Source organism: Crotalus tigris, unplaced genomic scaffold (assembly GCF_016545835.1).
Source record: "Crotalus tigris isolate CLP2741 ecotype Arizona unplaced genomic scaffold, ASM1654583v1 scf7180000023677.1417738, whole genome shotgun sequence".
In the NCBI taxonomy this organism is placed as follows: domain Eukaryota; kingdom Metazoa; phylum Chordata; class Lepidosauria; order Squamata; family Viperidae; genus Crotalus; species Crotalus tigris.
Genome location: NW_024100113.1, coordinates 861,732 through 882,500, shown reverse-complemented (window position 1 = coordinate 882,500; position 20,769 = coordinate 861,732). Strand labels below are relative to the sequence as shown.

Here is a 20,769-nt window from a genome sequence, read left to right as displayed (position 1 = left end):
TGTGTTCTTTTTCAATTGTGTTGAATGACTCACCCATCTCTACCGATAGTGTTTTCAAGTTTAATAAAGCACAGGTAAAATTGAACTCATTGAATTAAACGTGCATGCCTTATGTTTGAAGAACATTGCCCTGCCTCTTCTAGAAGACATTTATTGAGTCAGACTAAGCTGACCATTCATAAGCACCAAGAAAAATGATGTTTCAAATGCCTCTCCATTTTACTGGCAAAGAAGGTTTCTTAAGCACTTGAGGGTTGGTCCCATGTGATATGATTTATTTATCTATGAACCTGAAATAGGTAAAAGATGTGTAATCCTTTGATGTTGCCAAAGTATAGCTTTCACTGCTACAATACATGGAAAATATAGCTCAGCAGCACCTTGAATGGGAAATGTTTTCTTCTCTAATTTATTTGTTTCTTTTTGAAAGAAATCATATTTCTGCTAAAAATTATAGAAGCAGTAGTTTAAAAAGCTTAAATGAAGCCATCGGCAAGTAACATTCTATAATTGTGCCACAGGAAGAAAATAATCAGGGAAGTCTTCAGAATCTGAGAGTTTCATCAAAATAACAAAAAAAGTGTACAATAGTGACACTGCAACACATGCTCCACAGCTTATGTACATTGATTTATCTATCTACAAAAAAAGACAGAGTTGTCTTGTCATTTGATGCCAATGTAAAATGTGGATGCCAATGTAAATGTAGTACTGTAAGTAATCTAGCACTGTATTAGTAGCGTAATTAATGTAAATTAATTAATCTTTGAGGAAAAGTTGTCTGCTGGTATATTTATTATATTTCTTTAAAATGATTTAAGTATTTATTTATATCACTATATTTCTAAAAAGTTTAAAGATGGAATGCTGTGTATAGTTTTCTACATTTCTAAGCAACTCTGTAATTAAAAGGAAACACTCAATGAACTTCATGTCTGATCATTTCTAAGTGGTACTTGTCACTCTCACGTAACACTAACATGGGCATTACCAAACAGGGACTTTCCAAATGCTTTGAATTCCAGTTATAGCTGTGCAGTCAAAGGACAGACATTATGAAGGATGTAGTTTAAAAATGGATGGATTGACTCATACAAAGTTTGTTGTTACTACTATAGTGCTAGATTCCTAGGGGCCTCCTCTTGAAAAGATCAGTTGATCTACAGAACCACTGAGAACCCTACAACAAATTAGTGTGTACAAAATCAAAAGCCCATCAGAATTCAAAAGGCTATCTAACCTTCTAAAGCCATGCACTGGCTTATATACTTTTTCCAGATATAGTTCAAAATTCTCTTTATCAGCCATGAAGTTTTTATAACATGGCCTTCAAGGATCACCTGCAGTGGTAAGACTCAGCCTGCCTGATTCATGCAGGCTGGGAGAGAATGCAGAGGATTCCTTTACTCACCCAAAATCTTTAAAGAGTGGGAATCTACAGCAGAAATAAGCATTCTTGGCTTCCTTCTTCCTGTTCAGAGCAGTGTAAAGATAATGTTTTCCTAGAGAGCTTAGAGAGGCATGATAGGACTGGTAGTAATTAGTGAATCAATGAGGTGAATGATCAGGAATATTACTTTATTTGTCTGTAGTGGATTGGTGTTTAAGCTTTTATTCTGTGTCATTGTTTTGTTGTAAGCCACTCAGAGAAATTTGATGAGGGGAAAAAAGCAAATATGGTAAACAAATAATTCTGTAGATGGTAGAAGATAACAAGCAAAAAAGCAACCTGAGATGGATCCAAAATAAAATATTTCCTTGCTTCATATTTTTATTTCTCAGAAATAAAACTTCTTGTTCTCTTCTAGATTAGTGCAAGATGTTTACTCTGTCCTTACATTATGATATAAATTAATTCCAAACCCATATGCCATTATTTTCTAATTAAATGTTTGAGAACTATATTTGCATGTGATTAGCTCATAAATTCCTTTTTATAGGATGCCTTTGCTTCAGACTAAAGCTTAAGAGTGGATAAATCTTTTCACAGGGATCAATTTGGTTAGCAGTAAAGAGGTAAATATAAACTAATGACACTCATCAAGCTCAAGGCACAAATGATTTATTATGCCCAATCATTTAACACTTTCATAAAATCAGTATCAGAGAAAAAGGGGGGTTCTTATCAAAATAAAATGTATTTGTATTGTCAGAACAAGGTGATTCATGAGAAACTTGTGGCCAAGATTAGGGATATTATAAATAGGAGAAGATGAAAGGGTCATTAATTTTTTTTCTTCTTGATATGTATAACCATAGGTAGAAGATATGCAGTGGGATATCAAAGAACGAACTCACCCCGCTTCAGTCTGTAGTTTGCCGTGCAAACCTGGGGAAAGGAAGAAGATGGTTAAGGGAGTCGCTTGCTGTTGGCATTGTGAGCGCTGTGAAGGATATCACTACCAAGTGGATGAGGTCACCTGTGAAATGTGTCCCTTTGATAAGAAGCCAAACACCAACCGCACGGACTGCCAACTCATTCCCATCATCAAACTGGAGTGGCATTCCCCGTGGGCAATTGTGCCTGTCTTCATAGCAATACTTGGCATCATTGCAACCACCTTTGTCATTGTGACATTTGTCCGCCACAACGACACCCCAATTGTCAGGGCCTCAGGGCGTGAACTAAGCTATGTCCTCTTGACTGGGATTTTTCTCTGTTATGCTATCACTTTTTTAATGATTGCAAGTCCAGACACTGCCATCTGCTCTTTTCGACGGATCTTTCTAGGACTTGGAATGTGCTTCAGTTATGCAGCCTTGCTCACCAAAACAAACCGGATCCATCGAATATTTGAGCAAGGGAAAAAATCAGTCACTGCTCCAAAGTTCATCAGCCCAGGTTCCCAACTGGCGATTACCTTCAGCCTCATATCCATACAGCTTATAGGAGTCTTCATCTGGTTTGCTATTGATCCTCCACATATCATAGTAGATTATGGAGAGCAGAGGACTGTGGATCCTGAAAATGCCCGTGGGATTCTTAAATGTGACATCTCGGATCTATCACTCATTTGTTCTCTTGGATACAGTATTCTCTTAATGGTAACATGTACTGTATATGCTATTAAAACAAGAGGCGTTCCAGAGACCTTCAACGAAGCAAAACCAATTGGATTTACCATGTATACCACCTGTATCATTTGGTTAGCTTTTATTCCAATCTTTTTTGGAACGGCACAATCGGCAGAGAAGGTGAGTAAACAAGTAACCTTTCTCAAGTCAATGTTTTGTTTTGACCTATTGAAAAAATTAAATCATTTTTTCAGCTATTTCATTTGGATAATCAAGTTCAAAAGTTACTACTCATACTGAATCCAATTTCAAAGAGTGTCTCTTTGTGTGTATGCATACAATTTTTACACACTCAACTACCAAAGGAAACCCTACCAATATTTGAAAACCCAAAATATCAACCAATTTGCTCTATGAAACACTTACAAATTATATAATTTATAGGAAAATGAGTAAGAAAGTAAAAAAAAAAGTCTAGTTTTGCAATAATATGGCTGACAGGCTTTGCAAAAGTCTGACAAGAATCAGCACTTGAATATAGTTGATTCTTGAAAATAGTTGGCTTGGTCCTGTATATTCAGAAATTGCTCTTTTGAATGATAGGGCAAGTAAAACATTAAGCCAGGCTTCATATTCAATAGAAAATGTTTTGAATATAGAATATAAATATTTTTGTATACAGAATACAATCTCTGTGATGTATAATATTTTGTCATGCATGAAAGACCAGGTTCACACATGAAGGTTAAATTTAGCTGATTTATTGCTAAAAGCCTATGCACAGGAATCTTTTCAATTAATGGTCAGCACTTGGTTAGAGTTGGATAAGGGTCAACATCAGTTAAAGGAAGTTGGATTTAATTTGTTTCTGGCTATGTAGTGATTCTAGGCTGATCCCTCTTTTTACTCTCCCCCTGTGTCTGCCAATCCTTCTCCTATATATATTGATAGGTGTAATTAAACTGATTCAAGCATTTGACTATGCTTGAAGTCATATAGCCAGTTGGTTGTTTTCAGCACCTTTTTTTTGTAGATGGTATCAGCATATTCGATGTAGTAGATGATTGATAGCCATTAATAAATCTGGATTGCATCATTTTACAGAATGCTTCCAAAAATCTACATTAATAACCTCTACTTTCTTCATGGTTGTGAATTCTAGATATAATTATATGCTGTTTATATATTTACTTTTTCTTTAGCTTGAACTTAAGGTTATTCAATGTCTTTGAATGACCCCCAATTCTATTATCTTTTGTGCAAGATAATTTCCTTTGTATGTAACTCAAATTGTCATGTCATTTGTTCAACAAGTTCATGCTCCAGCCTGTTGGGAATTCCTTCAGTTTCAGCACTGTGTTATCAGCAATGATTTGTCTTTTATTATGGACAGTATCCCTTAGCTTTTTACAAGTTTGACTTTTCAAAAGGTATATTAACCTTTGTTGGTTATTACTGAAAGGTGAGGACCTATGAACTATATTATGACTATTTTTTTTAAAAAAATAGTGCAATATAACAGTGAATACCTGTTTTCCATGGTAAATTCTGAGGCTACATTTACAAGTATAGTTTCTTGCTAATTTTATTTCCAATAGAAGTTTTCTAATTTATATACTAGGTTACACCCTCTTATGGATATTTAACCTATGCAAATGGTTTGCTCAAATATGTAAAGCAATTTGGTAGAGAAGACTGACTAGGCTTATAAGTATTATATGTGCCATAATATAGTTTATGTAGTTTTAGTTTAGCATAGTTGTGAATCTTTGTAATTTGGAAGCCATGTATTATAGCTTAACATCATGGATGAACCTGGAAAGAATGATTTATTCAACAATCCATAAATTAGAATTATAATACATCATCATCAACAATTATAAAAACATGGTTAAGTCTTGAATATAAAGCCATCCAATGTAAATTCTGAAATCAAATTCTGCTCATGACATCTGGTCTGCTGGTAGGGCTGAAAATCATTTTTCTTTTTATAGTAACTTTAATGTGCCCTTACATCTAAGTTCAACACAGATACACACAAACACATACACTAATCAATATCAATAAAACAATAGAAATATCAATGGCATTTTAAACATGATCTAATAATTAAGTACTTCCTAATACTAAGACAATCATAATTTAAATCATTAGCAATTAATGAGAAGTAAGTTCTTTTGAATAAAAGCTTTGCAAAAACAAGTATCATAAAGGTCTTTCTAAAATTCATGAGGTTAGAGTTCAAATTCAAATTTAAGATGGAATTGGTTCCAGAGAGGAGTTAGGTTTGTTAGGTATTATATTTGGCAAGCTTTTCACTGATAGTATAATTATTAGGAAGATGGAAAGCAAGGACATTCTCCTATAAAGTATTGAATAAACTCTGATCCATTTCAAACAGCAGTTTCCTCTCAAAAAAGTGCTAGAATAAAGATTTTGTAGGTCCTGAGCACTCTCATAATAGAATTGAGTGTCCTCAAGATTTATAGTTATCCCAGTGAAACAAGATTCACATGGAGTTTCATTGATAAAGTTTATTGTCCAGAAAAAAAGGGATTTAGGTACTTCAATGTGGAAACTGAATTAGCAAAACCTGAGCTTTTATTTATTAATGAATTCATTAAGATGGTGGTGGTGGGGGGTGTCTGTCATGTTTTCAAATACTCTGACTTCTTTTTCAGCTTCTGATAGTTGTCTTACATTTGCCTTGTATAAATAATGACATAAATATAGTTCTATAGTTCTATAATAATGACATAAATATGTACCGTATATTCCAGCATATAAGGCGACCTGGCATATAAGATGACCCCCGTCTTCAGCGCCGAGTTGCATGCCTAGAAAGTCATCTTATACGATGGAAACTACCATAATTTCCAGCGTATAAGACAACTTGGCGTATAAAACGACCCCCGACTTCGGTGCCGATTTTAACGCATGCGAAAGTCATCTTATACACCAGAAAGTATGGGTAATATTATGACTACTGTCTATGCTTTTTGTGTATATCTACTTGTCTCCCTCCTACCCTTCTTTTCTAAATTCTGGATTATATCAGATTTGTGGGAGAAGAGGCTCAAACTTTTTTTGTAGGCACTTGGGAGCTTTATAGCTCAGAAGTGTTGTCTTCATTATATCGTTATATCTAGTAGTTAATCAAGAACTGGCTCAAAGAGGAAGTCACTTTGTACTTCAGTTACTTCAATGAGTGGAGAGCTCTGCTATTTAGTGCAGGAGGTGATTTTACTCAAAACTTCATTGACGTGTAGTATTTCTTCACATTTCCACGTAACTAAAAACAACCTATCTAAAGACCTACAAATCAATTAGCTTTTTAAAATCTCTTCAGATCTTCCTTCAAAAGAGTTACATGAGTCAATTTATTTGTTACCATAAAAAATCAAGAATTTTTTTCCAAGATAGTAGAGGATCCTAAGAGCTTAATCTATCTAAGAATGTTTAACACAATACTCTTATACTGTATGCACCATAAAACAGATAAAATTTCCTAGGGGTGATCAAATATCCCGAAGAGCCTGTTAACTTCAGCATTTTGATAAAGACATTAATGTTTATCTAAAAAGAAATTTAAAGCATCTCACTGACTTTGCTATCAAACTCTGCAAAAGAAAAAGTCCTTATTGCCACAAGTGACCATTACTACAATTTACTATAGCTTGCTTTACCTTGAAAGTAATAAACAAACAAGGCCTAGGGAGGTTGAATTATGCCCACTTTTTATGTGAAGTGAAAAGACTATTTTTTAAAATTAAGAGCAGAACACTAAATAGATCTTAGGTAAGGCAGAGAAAATTGGGAAGTTAAAATGTGGATAAATAGGGAGAAGTATTTCCAAATCCACTTGAAAATAGATGTTTTTATTCATATATTTTAGCATAGTAACTGTATTTTTTTCACACTGAAATTTATTGGCAAAAGTTATAATTCACAAGAAGTAACTATTTACAGTAACTCAATTGTTGAAACAAAGAAGTTTCAATTAACTATAGCAGAATTATATAATAATAATAATAATAATAATAATAATAATAATAATAATAATAAGACTTCAGAATTCAAACAGACAAGCACCTGCAACATAACACCCCAGACTTAACAATTGTCGATAAGAAAGACAAAAAAGTCTGGATAGTGGACGTGGCAGTGCCTGGAGATAGCAGAATAGAAGAGAAAGAACTGGAGAAGATAACAAAATACAAAGACCTACAAATAGAAATAGAAAGACTGTGGCAAAAGCAAGCAAGGGTAGTACCAATAGTCATAGGCTCCTTGGGTGCAATCCCAAAACAACTGGAGCACCACTTGAACACCATTGGCATTGACAAATTCGCTATTAGTCAATTGCAAAAGGCGGCCTTATTAGGAACTGCTTCCATCCTGCGACGATATCTGTAATACCATCAAACATCCACATCTGCCTATCCCAGATCCTGGGTAAGGACTCGATAGGTAGACAAAATGCCAAATCCAGTCTGAACATCTGGCTGACTGTGCGATGCTCGATAATAATAAAAAAGTTGGAAGGGACCTTGGAGGTCATCAAGTCCAACCCCCTGCTCAGGCAGGTAACCCTATACCATTTTAGACAAATGGCTGTCCAGTTTCTTCTTAAAAACTTCCAGTGTTGGAGCATTCACCACTTCTGGAGGCAGGTTGTTCCACTAGTTAATTGTTCTAACTGTCAGGAAGTTTCTCCTTGGTTCTAGGTTGCTTCTCTCTTAGGTAAGTTTCCACCCGTTGCTTCTTGTCCTGCCTTCAGGCGCTTTGGAAAATAGCTTGACTCTCTCTTCTTTGTGGCAGCCCCTGAGATATTGGTACATTGCTATCATGTCCCCCCTCGTCCTTCTCTTCATTAAACTAGACATACCCAATTCCAGCAACCGTTCCTTATATGTTTTAGCTTCCAGTCCCCTAATCATTTTTGTTGCTCTTCTCTGTACTCTTTCTAGAGTCTCAACATCTTTTTTACATCGTGGTGACCAAAACTGGATGCAGTATTCCAAGTGTGGCCTTACCAAGGCATTGTAAAGTGGTATCAATACTTCACATGATCTTGATTCTATCCCTCTGTTAATGCAGCCTAGCACTGTGTTGCTTTTTTGGCAGCTGCAGCACACTGCTGGCTCATATTTAAATGATTGTCCACTAGGACTCCGAGATCCCTCTCACTGTTACTACTATTGAGCAAGGTATCCCCTATACTATAACTGTACATTTATTTTTTCTTGCCTAAATATAGAACCTTAGTTTTTTCACCATGGAATTTCATTTTGTTAGATAGCACCCAGTGTTCAAGTCTGTCCAGATCCTCCTGTATCCTAAGCCTGTCTTCTGGAGTGTTGGCTATTCCTGCCAGCTTGGTGTCAACTGCAAATTTGATGAGTTCCCCATCTATCCCCTCATCCAGATTGTTGATGAAGATGTTGAAGAGCACTGAGTCCAGAACAGAGGCCTGGGGCACCCCACTACACACTTCCCTCCATGTAGATGTGGTTCCATTGAGGACCACACGCTGAGTACGGCCAGTCAGCCAGCTACGGATACATCTGGTGGTGATGCTGTCTAGCCCTCATTTTTCTATCTTCTCAAATAGTAGGTTGTGATCTACTTTGTCAAATGCCTTACTGAAGTCCAAGTAAATTATATCCACAGCATTCCTCTGGTCCACTAATTTTGACACTTGGTCAAAGAATGCAATAAGATTTGTCTGGCATGATCTGTTTTTGACAAACCCATGTTGGCTTTTAATAATGACTTTGTTTGCCTGTAGGTGTTCATTGATTCGTTGTTTGATTATCTTTTCCAGAATTTTCCTAGGTATTGAGGTCAGGCTGATAGATCTGTAATTTCCTGGGTTCTTTTTTCCCCCTTTTTTGAAGATGGGAACTACATCAGCTCTTTTCCAGTCCTCTGGTAGTTCCCCAGTGCTCCAGGATCTTTGAAAAATATAGTTCAGTGGTTCTGAGATCACATCTGCCAGTTCCTTGAGAACCTTGGGGTATAATCCATCTGGTCCTGGTGATTTGAACTCGTCTAGGCTGGACAGGTGCTCACTTACCATTTTCTTGCCTATCTTAACTTGTATTTCTGTTTTGTTTTTTATGGCACTATTTTTGATAGGTTGGTCTGTTTTTTCCCTTTGTGTAAAGACAGATGCAAAAAATGAGTTAAATAGTTCTGCTTTCTCTCTGTTGCTTGTCACCTTCTTGCCACTTTCACCCACTAATGGATCAATCATTTCCTTCCCTTTTTTCTTTTGTTTTACATGTTGAAAGAAACTTTTTTTGTTATTTTTGACTTTAGTTGCAAGCCTTAGTTCATTTTGAGCCTTAGCTTTCCTCACTTCATCTTTGCAGGCTTGGGCTATTTACTGATATTCTTACTTAGTTATGTGTCCCTCTTTCCACTTTCTATACTTGTCCTTTTTATCTTTCAATTGATCAGAGAGTTCTTTATGCAGCCATGCTGGTTTCTTTTGAGAGTTGTTATTTTTCCTCTTTGTTGGTATTGTGCTAGACTGGGCTTTTATTATCTCACTTTTCAAAATTTTCCAAGCCTCTTGAGTTGTTTTCCCCTTGAGGATTCTCATCCATGGAATCCTTCACAAACCCTCTCTAAGTTTATTGAAATTAGCTCTCTTGAAGTCCAAGACTCTAGTTTGACTATGTTCTATTGCTTGTGCTTCCATAATGTTGAATTCCAATATTGCATGATCACTTCCTCCCAAGGTTCCTATGGCTTCAACACCTTCTATCATTTCATCTTTGTTAGTGAGAATTAGATCCAAAATGGCTAATCCCCTAGTTCCCTTCTCTACTTTTTGGGAGACAAAGTTGTCTGCTAGGTTTGTCAGGAATCTGTTTGATCTTCCACTTGGTGCAGAGTTTTTTTTCCAGTTGATGTCAGGGTAGTTAAAGTCTCCCATTACTATTGTGATGTGCTTCCTACATACCTTAATTAGCTGACTAGCAAAAAGTTCATATATTTCCTGTGTTTGGTTGAGTGGCCTATAGTATACACCTATGGCAATGTCATTTCTCCCCCCCCTTTTGTATTAACTCATATGCATTCATGACAGTTTTCATCATTGTTGTGCTCTATTTCTGTAGAGATGTAGTTATTTCTTATATAGAGAGCAACTCCACCTTCTCTTTTATTTGGTCTGTTTCTTTTAAATAATTTAAATTCCTCTAGCTGTGTGTTCCATTTGTGGGTTTCATCCCAACATGTTTCCATAATGGCAACAATATCATAACTGCCCTCATTAACCTGAATTTCTAGTTCACCCTGTTTGCTGTTCATACTCTGTGCATTTGTGGATAGACATTTGAGTCCTTTATGACCAACCCTGTGTTTCACTTTCTATATAACCTGTGTGGTGCTTGAGTTCCCCTAATATCTTACCACCTATTTGGTTAGTGCACTTTGTGAGGCACTCACTATTAAGAGCTTGATTTTGCTTGACAGCAAGATTGATGTTCTTGTCCACACACACATCTATGTTACATGCACTGATAGCCCTATAATTTTTAGATTGGCAGGGACAGGGATGTTCTGTATCAGTTATCTCATTGTCCCAACTGTTTAGTTTAAATATTGCTCCAGAAAATCTGTGAATTTATAACCGAGTAACTCAGTCCCTTTCTTTGATGGATGCAAACCATCTCTTTTGTACATTTTTTCATTGGACCAGCTGCTGACATCGTGACTAATATATCCAAAGCCTTCCCCTTTACTCCACTCCTTTAGCCACATATTGAATTGTGCTATATGCTGGCCTTTTCCATTTTGGTCCTTATACACTGGTAAGACCTCTGAAAAAAATAAGCCTACAGCCTATTCTGCTAAGTTCCTGCCCCAGGCTCTGGAAGTCATTCTGCACAGTGAGTACATCTTTTTGGGACAGATTGTTAGTGCCAAGGTGTACAATAGCCTCCACATCACAGTCCTTGCTGGCATTCTTGATTATTTTACAAATATGCTTCTTGTCCCTACTGGCAGTAGCACCTGGAAGACACCTGACCTCTTTTGAAACCTCTGTGTCCTTTCCTAAGTTTACCTCCCTTATAATTGAATCACCAACCAGAAGGTGGTTTCTCTTTTTGGTTGCCTTTCTGTTCTTGCATGACTGATGTGTAATGCCTGATTCGCACTTCTCCCTGTCGAAAACAAGTTCTTCATCTCGGACCAAGATCCCCTGTTTATTTGAGTTATCATCACAAATACCTTTACCTGTTTCCTTAATATCCTTATTAAGGTCAGCAAGGGCACTGTATCTGTTGTGCAGGGACACAGCAAAAGCTTTGTGTTTATGGTTCACAGTTCTTACCCTGCCAGATCCCACGGTTGTCCACACTGCCCTTCTCCTGCAGGATCTTTGTGGTAGAGGAGGCTGATAGCTTGGAGGCTCAGTGGAGTAGAAGGGCTGAACTGGACACTTAATTTCTGCCTGAAGAGCAGAGATTACAGACCCTAGATAAATAATTTGTCCTTGTAGACTAGTGATTTGTTTACAGATAGGACAGTTTCCAAGATTGAAAAGGGTACTGCAAAAGGCAGCTGCAAAACAAGTGTTGCACTGAACTATGCCTGACATTCTTAGATACAAGGAATCACAGATGCACTTGCCCTGAATGTACTGCTGCTGTTTGATTTTTGGTTATATAATTCACTTATATCAAGCAAGCACTGGGAAGTTTAAATGCAATAGATCCAATCAGTGAGGCCTCAGCTACCTTTAGAGCTGCACCCCTGCCCCACTTACAGTTATAGCAAGCACTCGGGGTTTAAATGCAATAGATCCAATCAGCGAAGCCTCAGCTATCTTTAGAGCTGCACTCCCTGCCCCACTTACAGTTATAGCAAGCACTGAGAAGTTTAAATGCAATAGATCCAGTCAGTGAGGCCTCAGCTATCTTTGTATATGTATACATATACATATACATACATATTCAATTTTTATTATTTTATAAATAACTCAAAGGTGATATATCTTAATACTCCTTTGTCCACCTATATTCTCCACAACAATTTAGATTGAGAGGGAGAGACTGGCCCAAAGTCACCTAGTTGATTTTCATGCCTGGGTGAGATTAGAAATCCCAGTCTCCTGTTTTATAACATGGTGCCTTAATCATTAAATTGAACCAGTTTTTTGTACAACTTTTTTTTTACAACTTTTGTACAACTTGGACTCTAAGGGTTTATGTGGCCTAGCATTTCCTTCAAAACCTGTTCCAAATTGTAATGTTTAATATGGGAGATATTAATGATTGTAAATGGTGACTACATATCACCACCATCATATTTAAAGTCCAGCTGGGGCTTTTAGCATGAAAAATTGCAGATCCACAATTTATAGACTGCCTTTTCCTTAATGCATTTGATTTTATGTAATTTTTCAATCAGCAGCAACTTTTTTTCCTTACTATGTCTTTCAGTTGTTGCCATCTTAAAAAATTAGATCACATGTCTGCAAATAGAGGATAGCTGTGGTTAGAAAACATCATGTTACATTGCATATATGTGTATGGAGATGTAGTAAATTTTGGCATTTCTTTTCAAGAACACAGGTTGTCAAATGGTTCCTATCATATACCACTATGTTAAATGCTGTGTTTCAGCTATCACAATAACTGGAAATTAGACACTACATCCTACAGTTTATTGCAACATATGGAAGGGATGTAGATTGACAGGGAAGATGATTACTGCCTTCTAGAAGCTGAAAGGAAGATAAAATGAAAAAGAAAAAAAAATCTTCTGAAAGCCTTTTGTTGCAATGTGTCCATCAACATCCTTTTTTGTTGTTGTTGCATAGTGTTTTCCTATTTAAACAGTGTTAAATGTAACATAAGTATAAATTATAACTTTTACACAAGAAAATAGTACAGTAAGTTATAAATCTACAATCAATACTTTTCCAAAAATGTAGTATGCCCTGTATTATTACTGATAGAACAGGTTTTGATTATTATTTTTGCTATAAATATCTATTATTATTTGTAATTAAATCTAAATTAAATATACAACATTACCTTAAACTTAATCAGATATGGTCATAAGCATATTGGGAACAATAGAAACAACCTGCCAAATTAAGATGGTAATTTTTTCAGTTTTGTGATGGCAATTTTCTTCATCCATAAATCAATTCAAATGTGTTTCCAGATGAATTGTTTATTTAAAATAGTACATTATGGTAAAGGCTGGTCTACCCTGATAGGATATGTTCTGAAAAAGTTATTTTTACATTACATTATGTCAATTAATGGTAACAACAAAAAAGACACCAACTGATACAAAAAGGCTGAATAAACTCATCTCTGCTAGATAGAAAGTAAATTATCATTCAAATTATATAAAAGAATTTTCCTCTCTGCAGATTAATGGAAAGCAATCAGACTAAATGTGTTGATCACAATTTCTTAACTAGACATATTCTGAAATATATATCCTTTCAGCCTCTCTCTCTCTCTCTTCTCAGCAACCCTAGAGCTGCTTAGTAATGGTATCAACAATAGGAAATTGCATATTAATAAGAATTAGCTACATGGCTGTTTGGCAGATATTAAGACAAAAGTGGGAAATAATTATCTAACTGTGGTTAGTGTGGGAAATTTATTTTGCAGTTCACAAGAGTAAATAGAAATAACTAGCTTGTCTAAGCAGCCACTCTTCCAGGTGTTAATTAAAAATGTGGGTCAATCCCAGAACATAGATAAAATTCATTTTGCAATGCATGAATAGGACAACAGAATCTTATGCTCCTTCCTTTTACAATCTAAGGAGATCAACTATTGCATCACACTATGCAGGGTAGATTAAGTAATTCCTCACTATAAAGGCTAAGGGCAACTAGCATTAGGTTAAAGCAATCAGTTTTGTGTCTTTTATATGAATTAGGAGGACCTCTTGGAGAATTCCTAACCTGATAATTTAGTGTGGAGTGCCTGGGAAAGTTGGAGTCAGTGTATTTGTAGGGGCATCAAAGGAGGAAAGACTGAGTGAAAGCACCCTGACAGATCATAAAGTAAAAGTTGTTGCAAGTTCTAGTTAGATACATTTTAAAAGAAAGATTTGGAGATATTGTTTAGCAAAAAACAAAGCCAGACATCTCAATTTGCTATTAATGGGATCCATATAAATGTGTAATAGCAATGCTGAAATAAAGTAATAAAAATAGCAGAACAAACATCATAGACTCCCTGTCTAGACTAGATTTTCTCAATTCCATTCCATTATTGACTCTTTTGAGTTCACAGTCATCTTTTAAACTAGGGGGCATCTCTCCTCTATGAATTATATCCTACCTTTTTTCTTCAGAAATTTATTTTTCATAGAATTCTTTTTTTTTTAACCAGCAATTGCACATCACATTTTCTCTCTTTGTTTGGATCTCTGAAGGTCAGTCTTTTCACCCCACAACCCTCAAACTTGTGAGGGAAGTCTAGTTATGAGAAAATAATAAACTCTGTGATCATATGAGGGCTTGAACATAGGCTCCTCTGTCCAAACCTTAACCACACACTCTCTCAGATTAGTTATGATAAATACAGAGTCATGCAGTCTGCATACTAAAATAGAAAAAAAAAGAACTCTCTTTTTTCTATTGCTACCTCTGCAGCATTTGCTTCCATGGTAGCAAATTCTTTGTAAACAAATTCACCGAGATTGCCGATGATGGGAGGGTCTTCATCAACTAGATAAGTGGGTTTATTTCATGAGCAATTTCCATCATCAGCAATGAGTGTCAAACCAATAAAGAGAAATGTCTGCAGTTATTGTTGAACAGTTCTCCCCATTTCATTATTTTGTCATTTCATGACTATGCTGTCATTTACCATGGCTACTGGAGGAAAAAGAAAGGAAATCCAGTAATGTAGTAAAAAGCAATTCCAAGCTTTGCTATAATTACCTGACTTTTGATGGTGGTTTTATCACAAGTGATAAAATACTGTATTTCTCAGCACAGAGGCAAATGTCACATAGGCAACTGAAGTTAAAAATCTAAACTTTTGTAGGAAAGCACTTTTTATCTAATATAATCTTTATTATATTTCTTTATTTGTACAGTAAAACATTAAAACCTCTTGAAACACAGGTTTTTTAACTGTCCCACTGGTTGTGATCCTGTTACATATAGAGCAAAATTGCCTACATATTTTAAACAAATCTTTTATGAATCTCTGTGTAAAATTAAGTTGCAATGACAAGTCATATCATCTTCAGCTGAGGATAGACAGTAGCCCAAACTGCATTCACCACAATGAACAATTTCAATTTCCTTGTATTATCTGTTTTATAAGTTTTGACATGTGAATAAATCATGTTCATTCAATATAAAATAAAGATATCACTTATTATAATGACAAAGCTCTATATTAAGTGAACAGATGAATATATTGGTTTTTGAAAAAAAGCTTTTTAACAGAAGAATGTTTTAGAATTGTGCACTGTAGTGTGTCAGCCTGAGATTAAATAATTATTTTAAATAGGATAATTTATTGAAAGAGGGAGACTACAATAGTTTTCCTATATTAGCTTATCTGCTGGTCATTATATGGTTATGAATTGTTTTAAGTATATCATCTATAATGTTATATGGTTATACCCAAACTTGTCATGCCCCAATGATATGATTATCAATTGTTATAAATATGTGGCCCATAATTTTACCTTGTGAAGCCCAATATTAATGCTGGGCAAATTCTTTAAAGGAGATCTTTCACTTTATTTCCAGTTAAGCAAAGTGGCTGAGAATATTCAAGCATACAGAGATGGCCAGTACAGATTTAAGAAACAGCTACATAGATGTAGAAGAAAATAAGCTACTTTAATGATTCAAAAAGAGGTGTTTTGTAGCTGCTCCCTAAATCTTTTGAAAGATTTGCACATCTTATTATCTATTGCCCATTTACTGGGGGGTTGTAGAGATTGTTTTAGCATATTTTTTGTTGTTCTGCTAATTAATATAAATAGACACATTTACAAAGAATAAGTCCCTGTTTAGGACATAGTCACACCTGCACTAATTTATAAATATATCAATATATATTTTGAACACTTAAAGGAACAAGGTTAAATCAATGAAATTGGTTCATACTTTGTTGTTTCCTCAAAGCACTTGAGAAATGCTGAGCATTTTGTCTTCATTATACACCATGTGTTAGGTTTCAACTGAAAATTGGAAGTGGATCCTATTTCCCAATAATTGGCCAAAGTTCTCAAATTGCCCAATAACACCAGTAACTGAATTTATTCTAGCCTTAATTTTCTTATGTCCTCTGCCACACCCCACAATCCCATCAACTTCTAGTAATTCTACTCTATTCAAAATCACAAAAACTCACTAAGATGCCATTCAAGGCAGTGAAAAAGGACGACACGATAACCAATTATGCCAAATCAAAAGCACCCATGTGAAGGTATATATGTAATTATATATGGGAATTACCTTTGGAAACAGGAGCAAGAGCTGCAGACTAGACAATGATCAGATTAGAGGCAGCTGAGTCCACAGAAGCAATGGGGTTGTGGCAAACCATCTCAGAAGGGACCCTTCTTAGTTTTTTAAACTGTAAAGGCAAGTGGGGAGAGGTGTACTTTCAAACTTCCAAGACTCTGTAAATGTAATCTTACAACAAAGTTAGAACTAATATTTCTGGTCAAACTTCTTGTCTGTACTAACTCATAGGCAGGATGTATGTGTCATTCCTTCAAGATAGACCAGCAAAGGACTCCACAAAGCATGCTGAAACTCTGCTTTATTGATATTCGCTATACCAACAGAATCTTGACAACCTGGCAGTGTTTACCTTCCCTTGCTCTTATACCACAAAGATTTAAGGCAGAGACCCTTGAAGTTCCTTTCTAATGCTTTCCCCCTTTTGCCCATTTTGCTAACTGCCATATTCCTCCTTCAGGAATTTCCTGAGTTTCTCACTCAGCACAAGGGCAAAAACATTTGGGTAATTTGTGAAATCTGGCCTCCAAATAAACTGCAATAGGCTAATATGAAAAATTTTATTCCTGTTTTATAGATAACATTCAACAGTGAACATGTGCAACACGTTTTTCTGGTTTGTTGGGGTAATGTAGGGTGGGGTCTGGCTGAGATCATTTAGCAGATCAATAATCTCTGGCATACTACTTGAAAAATGCTCTTTCTTGTTCACACATAACTGGATTAATGCATTAAGGGAAAATCCACAAGACCTTCAGAGTGCTAAAAGGCAGGAATTTGTCTTAAGGTGTGAAAACAGCCAGACCTGTTGAGTTAAAAATTTGTTTGAGCTAATAACTAACTAAAATTAAATAACTAAGACAGCAAAGAGGTTTTAAAGGTATCAAAGTCATTCAAAGTTCAGATTAAATGCTGAAGTCTGAGATGCATTGTGGTTTATGGAAGCAAAATAAGTCCCTTAAGAAATCTGATTGGACTACTTCTAGCCATTTCATAGCCTTATTCAAGCATGCTTAAAAGCCATAGAATAACTGAACTATTATTTGGCTTCAAATACCTTTACTCCATCTTAAAAATAGGGATTTCCTTTAGTGTTTAAAAATCTTAGGATGGAGCTACACTCCTTTGGGCTTTCTCTTTTAAGGACTGAATTTGGGGTATCCATGAACCAGTAGCATGGGAAACAATTCCAAGGTTCTTAAATTATCAGTGATGTTATAACTAACTTGCCATCTACATTTGTGTCTAGATCATGGGTGTTAAACTTGCCATGTCACGTGACGTGTCGTATCACAACTCTTTTTGCATTGCCGGCAATGGGGTGGGCGTGGCTTCGGTATGATGAAACCAGCCTGTGGGCTGGCAGTTTGACACCCCTGGTCTAGATGGTCTTTTTGAAAAGGCTATGATTTGTGGGTTTTTTTAACACTGAGAACTAGGTCATTATCCATACAACAGGAGACTGCTGATCTTAATATTCTCCTTAGTCCAATGTGTATAGTTTAAATAATAGTGGCATCATCTGCCTATAAAAGTAACACAGGGGTCTACTAACCAATTTGGGAGGGGGGTGTTCTAGTTTTGAAAGTTTTTCCACCATATTATTAAAGTATAGGTTTAAACAACTGAGGGACTAAGATGCCACCTTGTTTGATATCTTGTAAATAGGCACCATATCAGAGTTGTCCTTGATTATCAAAGCTTATTTGGATATATTAATTACTATAAAACATCAGTAAAATGATGTTTTCTGGGAGTAGATTCTTATTAATTCTGGGAGCCTCACTTAACTATATTTTATGAAAAGCAAGATAGCTTTTGTAAAGGTAGACTTTAACTTAACAACCATTTAAGGATGGTTACAGAGGGCTTGGAATAGTAACTTATAACCTTTCACTTATAACCGTCACACCACCCCACAATTATGTGATTGAAATTCAGATACTTGGTAAATGGCCCACATTTGTGACATGTTGCAGTGTCCTGTAGTCATGTGATCATAATTTGCAACCTTTTTTTTGCCAATTTCCAGGAAAATGACAAAAAATGCCCATTGAGAAAACTGGATTCACTTAATAACCATATGATTTGCTTAATAGCAACTGTAAAAAAATGTCATAAAATCAGGTACAACTTGACTTACAATCACAATAACTTAAAACAGAAATTCTAGTCCCAATTTGGTTATTAGTTAATAATTACCTGTATATATGATGGATCACCCTAAAAAATAGTCAACAAGCATATATTTCTGAAATATGTTACAGTATCATAAACTAAATCTCTATTATTTTTCCTTAAATAGCATTTAGGAAGCTACCTTAGTTTGTCTAATGATAGGAACAACTTTATTCCCTGAAATTTCCCCTTGAGAAAATAATTTGGGGACCATAGTCAAAATGATATTGGGTGGTATAAAAAATTGGGACTTAGTATAACTAGGTCTTCTAAGCCAATACAAGAAGAAGACTGTTGGAGAAAAGTATTATTATAAAGTGTATTGAGAACATAAAAGAGAATTTTGTAAATGTGTAATCATTCCTACAAGTTATTAAACTAAAAGTAATTATTTCTCTATTACTTCACAGTTCTTTGGGGCATTATTGTAAACAGAATCAATGGTGAGGGCTATTCTTGTGTACAAATGCTGTTCTTTCTTTCTTTATATGAAAATATCTAAATCTCCCCCACCTCTTTTGGCTTTACAGCTAGCAGCCCTTATCTATGTTATTGTTGCAATAAATCTGTCAAGCTAATCTCATAGTCATAAATCCAGTTCAAGTTCCGGACAACAAAGGAAACTCACCAGGGAAGCAGCATTTGTAGGAGTAAATGAGAAGTCAAAAGCCAAGATTTTCCAAGTAGAAAAGAATTGCAAGAGCTGGGAGGACTGGGAGTCATGAATGGCTTGCATGATTCCAAGTTGTCCCAGAAAGTTGCTATGCCCAAGTCATTCCCATAATACTTGAAAGATCTGACCCTCCCCACTCACAGCTGGCTGTCAGGTTCTTTGGCAAGTGCCTAAAACTGAAGTTGCAGTCTGTTATACCAGATTTATTGAGATGAAAAGGGTGGAGTGCAAAATAAATCAAGCAATTTTAAGCATTTCCCATTAAGAATCATTTCATTCCCATGTTCTGTACATTATGGTGGAGACTCTTTAACTTTTACACACTGTTATGATCCAGGTTGCCTAGGCAGAGGCAGGCATACAGTCCTTTATTGCTCTGTTAACTGCCACAACAAATGGCCCTACAATGATTGGTAAGGCTCCATCCCACACTTCCATGAAGACAGACACCCTCAGTCCCACAAACAAAAGCCATTAAACAACTAAAACCAAATTGCAAAGGCAGAGAGGAAGTCAAAAGAAGTCCAGAGTCAATGTCCAAAGGTCAAGGTAATTCCACAGGGTCAGGCAAGTCCATGAGGCCAAAGGTAAGTCCACAAGGCAAAAGGCAAGGCACAGGTAGAAACAAGAGTCAAAACTGAGTTTTTCCAAAGTTTGGGGAGCATAAGCCAAAGCAGACAATTGTTCCCGACAAAGACAAACTCCCCTGGCTTCTCTTTAAGTCAACGCATGCCAGGTGTTCTTTGTGAGCAGGAGTAGGGTGATCTTTTCCTGAACAGCCTTGCAGCCCTCCTTTGAACTTACCTCTACTCTATTCTTTATGCCATTGGATCGAGTGGGGATGGGAGCTGTTCCTCATCAGAGAGGATCTGCTGCCTTTCAGCAGCACTGCCTGACTGCAGCCAATTGTTCCCTGTCTGGGAGGACAGGCAGCTCTGTCTGATTGACCACCTCCCCCTCACCTCCCTGAGGGGCCTGGGACATCAACTTCAGCCCCTGGCCTTTTCAAACATTCTGTACCATCCCCATCAGATGGCTTCCATTCCAATTCCTCCTCTTCCTCTGAACTGGGATCTGATGGGACCATGACACTGACAGATTTGCAAATGTAATGAAGCCTGTCGTAAGGCTTATGGTCGTAAGTCATAACAGTTGTAAAGCTATCATACTGTACAGTTATCACGTGACCAAACCTGATTTTATGTCCTTTTTTGCAGCAGTTGTTAAGCTAATGCCCATTGTTCATTTTGGAGTGTTTTTGCTGAAAACTAGAAGTGCTGATTTTGGGCAAAAACATCATAAATTGGAGTCACATGACTGTGGGGTGTTGCAAATGGATGTAAATGTGGGCCAACTGCTGAGTGGCCAAAATGGTGTCATGTGACCATGGGGGTTGGTGAGACAGCCTCAGAACCAG

General features: G+C 36.3%; 1 protein-coding gene across 7 annotated transcripts in view; it reads left to right on the top strand.

Annotated features, from left to right (window-relative positions):
• Positions 1-20,769, top strand: part of LOC120297712 (metabotropic glutamate receptor 8) — a 552,386-nt gene that overhangs the window by 490,466 nt on the left and 41,151 nt on the right. For all 7 annotated transcript variants that reach the window (XR_005553869.1, XR_005553867.1, XR_005553868.1 and 4 more), the window contains exon 9: positions 2,260-3,195. Coding sequence is in view for 4 of the 7 variants with exons in the window: in XM_039320663.1 (XP_039176597.1) it covers positions 2,260-3,195 (936 nt within the window). In the remaining 3 variants the exon portion in view is untranslated. The remainder of the gene's footprint in view (positions 1-2,259; positions 3,196-20,769) is intronic.